This window comes from Sebastes umbrosus, chromosome 16, assembly GCF_015220745.1.
Source record: "Sebastes umbrosus isolate fSebUmb1 chromosome 16, fSebUmb1.pri, whole genome shotgun sequence".
NCBI lineage: Eukaryota > Metazoa > Chordata > Actinopteri > Perciformes > Sebastidae > Sebastes > Sebastes umbrosus.
This window is the reverse complement of record NC_051284.1, coordinates 7,562,469-7,570,017: the sequence shown is the minus strand read 5'-3', so window position 1 is coordinate 7,570,017 and position 7,549 is coordinate 7,562,469. Positions and strand designations below refer to the sequence as shown.

Below are 7,549 nucleotides of genomic sequence, written 5' to 3'. Positions count from 1 at the left end.
GAGCTTCTGGGCTCTGCAGATTGAGTCCGGCATGTCGTCCGCAGCGGGCAGACTACAGTTCACTGTAGCTGCTGGATCATGGATATAGCCTGCTAATGCTATAAGTATAATAGATAACGTTACAACCAAACTTTTCTTCACTTCGCTGGAGTCAATGGACAATGCTGAGGATGTTTTATGAGTCTGCGGTAGCCAGCGCTATCCTGTTTGCTGTTGTGTGCTGGGGCAGCAGGTTGAGGGTAGCGGACGCCAACACTCAATAAACTGATTCGTAAGGCCGGTGACGTTGAGCTGGACTCCCTGACGGCTGTCAGCTGCTATACACTTACTGACTTAACTGTACAATAATTTGTGCAATAATTCAACTGTGAAATACTGTCATTAATACACCATTTATAATGTACATTCCAGAAATATTAGTATTAATTTCTTATTAATACCATTCTGGCATTCATATTTAACACATTTAATAGATCCCACTTCTCAGCATTTTTTATTTACTTTTTTTGCACTGTGGTTGTATGCTATATAATGCACAGCTTAATGCATACAGTATATTTGCACATATTTCACATTTATTTTATTCTCATTTTTAATTTTAGTACTTATATTTCTTTACATATATTTTGTTTTAGCATAATGTACATCATTTACATACTACCTCCACTCATTAAATCCATGCTCCACTTTATGTCAAATAACCGAATATTTCTGACCATGTGCAGCCACAACTTGGATGTGTGATGCAACTATGTCATGGCAGGTGTATTGCTGAGGAACCGAGAAAGGGCAGTCTCGAGTGTGAAGTTGTTTGTATGAGCAGTTCTCGAAAGCTGCAAGCAGCAACTCCACAGCCCGCTCTGTACAGGCATGTTTTAAACGGGCATTGCACTAGTATAGTAGATTAAGAAACTCTTGAATATGAAATTGCACTGTGAAAACAGAGAAACACTTACTTCTGGATCTTTCAGCTCCTCAGTTAGGACAATTCAAAGTGTTCCATCCACTATAGGACCACAAGCCCTGATAGAAAGCGATGCCCATGGAGCTGACATCCACATTGGTTCCCTCAAAGGAGTTATCAAAGTTCTCAGTGTGTCCCTGGAAAAGCATCACAACACCTCCCAATATGATCACGGCCAGTGCCAGCAATTTGACTACCATAGAAACCACCTGGATGCCGGTGGCCAAGCGGACGCTCAGGCAGTTGACTGCGGTCAGCACCATGATAGCTCCTGCAGCCACCAGCTTCAACACCAGTTGTGGAGGGGAGCAGCCACTGTAAAAGGGGGCCACGACGTATTCAGCAAAACTCAGGGCAACTCCTGTGGCACTGGCAGGCTTCATGACAACGATGAAGCTGAGGACAAACATAAAGGCCACCACTTTTCCGGCTGTCCGCACAATGTAGATAAACTCTCCTCCAGACTCTGGTATGACTGTGCCCAGTTCAGCATAGCAGAGCCCCGCCAGCATGGATATCAACCCACAGCAGGTCCATATAACCAAGCTGGCCCCGGGGCTGCCGCTGGCAGACAGCACAAACTGGGGGGATATGAAAATCCCAGATCCTATCATGGTCCCAGTAATGAATGACACACCTCCTATAATCCCCACTTCTCTCTTCAGTTTGAGTCTCTGCGTGTCACTCTCCATTGTCTGAGAGCTGCTGCTTCCTGAAAGGCCTTCGTAGTGGACACTGCACTGTAAGACTTCGATGTAAATTTACAGCGAGATTCTAACAGTTACCTGTAAAATGCTTTTACTGTATATTACTGTGAAAGCAATGCATTCTGGGAGTCAGAACGCTTGCTCCCATGATCCCAGCGGTCAAGTGTATCTTTTAACAGTAATCTGCTGCTTGCCGCTGAGAATCTCGGGAAAATAAATTAACGGCTATTTTTTAAATTCTCCCGCGTATTTTTTTCGAGTTGACCGTTGGCGCCACAGCTCAACAGTCAACAGCTCACTCTGGCAGCAGCAGCATCGTTGTTCTCCAGTGCAACTTGAGGAGAAACAGCAGCAGTTTGGATAAACACTTTTTATTTTCACCACCGCCAGTTCCATTTGGATCGTCAGACCAGACGAAGGGAAACTCCAGTAGTTACATTATGTTACTTCATGGTAAGTCAAATCATCAAGTTGTGTTGTACCTTTGCTAACACAGTGCATGTTCCTCCATGTATGTACATTAGCTAGCTAACGGTAGGTCGTTAGCTGTTCTTAGCTTCGTCTATATTTCAATACTCATTAGTATCACAGGTAACACAAATCAGTAGTCTATCTTATATTCACGTTAGCTAGCTAGCGCTAGCTCGTTAGTTAGCGCTAGCTCGTTAGCTAGCTGGTTTTAGCTTAGTCAGCATTTAAATTCTCAATATAATTACTAATAGGTAGCAACAACAATCTAAACGGGAGACAAGGCAGTATCTATCTTGTGTTTCAAGAATGTCCAACTCAATTTTGCCGCCATGCATGTGGTACTGAATATGCCTTTGTTAGGCATATGAAAGTTCACCAAAACACCCCACACATCACATTTAAATGTGCTTTCCACGATTGTTACCGTTCATTTGGCAAAGTTACAGCTTTAAAATGCCATGTATATAGAGATCACCCAGATCAGAGGGAGTCAAGCTTGAGGGAAGGATGTTCTGGCATAAGGACATTAACATTAGACGTTTTATCATGCCACATTGATTTCTGTAGTCAAATGTGACAGCTTGTCTACATTATTTTCTCACTTGAAGACTCGCATTAAAGAGGGGAAACCAGTCTTATGTCCATTCACAAATTGTGGTAAATGTTTACTGTGATATCCACTTTTTCATCACACTTGTCAAGAACACATAAAGGTTGTGTAGTTGGTAATCTTTTGAGTCAGATCAGGTCAGGTAGAGATGATGGAGAGAATACTGTTGAGCAAGCAGGGTGCTCACATGAGCAAGCAGGGTGCTCACATGAGCATGCAGGGTGCTTCAAATAGAAGAGAGATGTCCTCATCTTGCAGGCAGATGTGAGTATAACTGATGTAGTTTATTTCAGATTAAGACATTGAAATTATTGAAATGCAATGAGTGGAGCTCAGTGGGATTTTAAAAATAATTTCTTTAAAAAGGAAAATTGATGACAACTATAGTTAAAGCATTGTTTAATTGTATTAACATTAACTTATAATAGCAATGCCTTTATTGTCTCCTATATAGGTGTCAGACACAGCAGCGACTGTGAAGACATCCCTCACCCTTCCTGATAGCCCTTGGTTGATCATTCTAGGTAAGCACTAAGCCCCACGTTTCTACTTACACTGTACTAGTGCACATATGCAGAGTACTTCTATTGAGCCTGTCGGCAGGCAGTCAGAAGGTGTGGGGCAGGCAGGAAGACGCTGCTTGCCGCTGGAGTTGGAGTTCAGTTGTAGTGAGTTTCTATGGTTATGTCTTCTATATTGTATATAATACACACAACTTTACATTCTTATAAATAGATACTGATTCTGAAACAGTTGTGCATACAGAAATGGATAAATAAATACGTAGTTTTAGATGGTTAATAAATAGTTGACTCTATAATACATACACAGTAGGCTACGGAATAATAATTTCTCTGATTCTTCTCTGATATGTAAATAGTTTGTTTGAGCTTTTCTCTCACTCTCTTTCTGGATTAGGGTGTTCCTATAGCTTGTAAATATTTAAATAGTTCGTTTGATATTCTCCCTCCCTTTGTAGATTTTATTTTATTTGTATTAACTTTTTTTACTTGATTTCTCCTTCACTGCAACGGACACAACCACTAAGCTTTATGAAAATGAGTGCGCGATGGTGTCGCAAGTATGTAAATGGCTACCTGGATACATCAAAGAGCAGTACAGTAGATGAGTAGCATCTCGCATCCTACATCAAGAATTCCTGATATCTAGCGGAGGCTTACATTTTTTTAGAAAGGTTTTCAAATATCAGTTGGAAATGCCAATACCATACAAAAACAATAAAGCGGTAAGTGGCCACTTGATAATTCGTCAAATGGTCAATTTGGTATTCAGCCTAAAGCTTTTTGCATTGTGTTTCAGGTCCAATGATTTCCGACCAGCGCTCGATGGTAAGCATCGAGGGTCAGGTGGTGTGTGAAGGGGCATTGTCTGCGTTGGGGCTTGCTGTTGTCTTCACATCCTACTACAACTTCAACCTCCAATATCAGGATCACGCTGCCTGGACACTTGAATTCATACAGAGGTAAGTTTGAATTCCATATAGTCATTTGTGTCAGATGTTTGGGCCTTACAGCTATCCTTGTATCTATCTATGTGTGATAGACATACGATCAGAGAGTAGGGTATGGAGAGTTCATTCCAAAATAAGCTTAAATGATCACTTGGACGTTTGGGTGTGTATGTGTGGTTCTAAAATATATACAAGAAACATAAAAACAGTATTAGCCTTCAATAATATCATTTCATATATAAATTAATAACCCATTGTTATTAGTCTTGAATAATTAAATTAAATAGATAATTATCAAAGAGTCATCAAGTTACCAAAAACACTCAATGTTATATGCATATTCCAAAAGTGTGACACTCATAAAACATCAGGCAAGTAAGCTATATTAGCAAGAAGTATTTCACCATGTCCACGTGTATCTACTCTAATATGCATTGCAAACATAAAGCATGAAAAAGAACGATTTGGGGACTTATAATAAATCAGGTATTATTTATACTAACAATATTTAGCGGTCTAATTTTAGGTAAGAGGTGGTTTGATTAACATTTGTGTCTTTTTGTTTTACCTTGCTATGCCTTGTAGAAGCTGTGTCAGGATCAACCCAGAGAGAGGGACAAAGGCACGACAGGGAAGGTGACCAGCAAGAAGAGCGGGAAAATGGTTCATAAGAAAGGGACATCCCTGAATCCTCATGTTTGCACCCTCCTGCGGAAGCTCATGGATTTCGAGTGGGACTTTGTGTGAGTTTAACAATCACATCCCTGACTCTGTCTGTAGAGACAAACCCTCCATATCTCACTCAATTACTGAAAATCCCTTTATGTCTGTGTCTCACTTATTCACATTGTTATTTTTTATTTAATTTTGCTTAAAATGTTCAACCTGGCATTATTTATACATTTAATAATTGACCATATTGAGCCAGCACACAGTATTGTTCAACAGTATTGTTCTGTCTAGTGAACCCCCGCAGTGTAACGGGGGAGGCTATTTCATTTTGAAACAGAAAAGTTACAGTATTTACTCAGTCCACAAAGTACAAATGTTTTAAGCCCGTCACTTACTCAGATACACTAACACATGAATTCATTCATTCACAACAGTATTTTTATTTGTAATGGCTATTTTTGTATTTTTGAATTTTATTCTATTTACAATGTTCAACCTGGCATTATTTCTACGTTTAATATTGAAGATGTTTAGCCAGCACACAGTATTGTTCAATAGGATGGTTCTGTCTAGTGAACCCCCTCAGTGTAACAGGGGAGGCTATTTAATTTTGAAACAGAAAGGTTATGGTATTTACTCAGTCCATGGACTCAGATATTCATACACAGTCAAATATACACCCTCACTCAGTCAGTCAGATACACACACACACACACTGTGTCTCTTACTCACTCACAACTCATCACACCATTTTTATTTGTAAGAGCTTGAGTATTTGAATGTTTTATTTGGATGTTATTTTCTGTCAAACTCAGGTTATTATAATAAACAAGAATAATATGAATATGCCATGTTGTTGTGTTTATTGTTCAAAATTGTTATTTTTCATTTGCTTGTTAGTTTTTATAGATGCTTAAAATACTGTAATTTGTGGAATTATTACAGGAAATTATTGGACATTTTGATTACAACAAGTTACTGTATTTCTCTGATACAGTAGAGATACTGTAAATTGTACAGTATCTTGCTGGTGAAACTGCAACCAATAAATTACTGTATTTGGAATTATTACAGCAAGTTACTGTATGCTTTGATTACAGTAAGCTGCTGTATTCTTTTGATACAGTACAGATACTGTAAATTGTACAGTAACTTACTGGCGAAACTGCTGCCAGTATTTTACTGTAATTTCTGAAATATTACAGCAAATTACTGTATACTTTGATTACAGTAAGCTGCTGTATTCTTTGATACAGTACAGATACTGTAAATTTTACAGTAACTTACAGGAGAAACTGCTGCCAGTATTTTACTGTAATTTTGAATTATTACAGCAAATTACTGTATGCTTTGATTACAGTAAGTTGCTGTATTCTTTGATACAGTACAGATACTGTAAATTTTACAGTAAAATACTGGCAGCAGTTTCTTCTGTAAGTTACTGTAATTTTACAGGAAAAAGTTTTACAGTGTGGACATGCACAGACCTGCCTGTAAATTAAGAGAGAGACTCACTCTGTGTGATACTCTCCATTGGCTGACTGCCACTGTCTCCCCAAAGCCATTTGAAATGAACATTTCTCATTGGAGCAAGGTGTGGCAAACATGTTGTCCTGCTCTGACCTAGCTCGAAAGGGAAAACCCATTACAGGAAGCAGTGCCAATGATCATCAGGACTAACGATAAATAAAATAATAATAATTTATGCTCTGCAGACTGCTGTCAAACAATCTCTATTTTTTTTTAAAAATCTCCTAAAGCCATTTGAATAAGCAATTGGGTTTGGTGGTGTTAAATGTTTTCTCCATTAATTATATACCGATCAGCCATAACATTAAGACCGCTGAGAGGTGAAGTGAATAACTTTGATTATCTCGTTACAATGGCACCAGGCAGTGGGTGGGGTATATTAGACAGCAGGTGAACATTTTGAACTTTGAACTTTGTGTTGGAGGCAGAAAAAATGGGCAATTAAGCGTAAGGATGTGAGCGACTTTGACAAGGGCCAAATAGTGCTGGCTAGATGACTGGGTCAGAGCATCTCCAGAACTGCAGCTCTTGTGGGATGTTCCCAGTCTGCAGTGGTCAGGTCAAAAGTGATCCAAGGAAGGAAAACTGGAGCTCAAATTGCTGAAAAAGTTAATGCTGGTTCCGATAGAAAGGTGTCAGAACACACAGTGCATCGCAGTTAGTTGCGTATGGGGCTGCGTAGCCGCAGACCGGTCAGGGTGCCCATGCTGTCCTAATGTTAAGGCTGATCGGTGTATAACACAGCTATGTACAATATGTTCTGTCTGGGCTGAAACCAGTACTCTCCTATGTCACCCCTCATGTGTCCAGCATAAGACAGGGCAGCCCTTCCTCACAATCATGGTCAAACTCTTTCTGAATCATCAGGCAAAGTTTGTGTATGTAAGACGAGTAACATGTTGTGGTGAAATGTGTTCCTTGATCACGGTCTACAGCGCCTGACTTCTGCTTCTGTCATAATTTCTACGGTTGCTAGAGCACGCTGTCATCTTCTTTGTACCTTCTTTCGGTGATCTACCATGTGACTAGATAAAACCTACCAGTGGGTCTAGTAGGCCCCTATTGACCCACATCTATGTGGCTTATAGCGACTGATAACGCCTATTTAATAGCCTGACAACAGT

The 7,549-nt window shown here is 39.7% G+C and overlaps 1 protein-coding gene and 1 long non-coding RNA gene across 2 annotated transcripts; one reads left to right on the top strand and one right to left on the bottom strand.

The window, feature by feature from the left end:
• Positions 1-967: 967 nt before the first annotated feature.
• LOC119474427 (b(0,+)-type amino acid transporter 1-like) lies at positions 968-1,656 on the bottom strand. Its single transcript, XM_037746460.1, has one exon. The coding sequence runs from the start codon at positions 1,654-1,656 to the stop codon at positions 976-978; it is 681 nt and encodes a 226-aa protein (XP_037602388.1). The 3' UTR covers positions 968-975.
• A 457-nt stretch (positions 1,657-2,113) lies between these two features.
• Positions 2,114-5,743, top strand: LOC119474357. Its single transcript, XR_005203564.1, has 6 exons — positions 2,114-2,124; positions 2,952-3,016; positions 3,207-3,276; positions 4,073-4,235; positions 4,809-5,236; positions 5,519-5,743. It is a non-coding gene; the product is annotated as an uncharacterized LOC119474357 (long non-coding RNA).
• Positions 5,744-7,549: the final 1,806 nt, after the last annotated feature.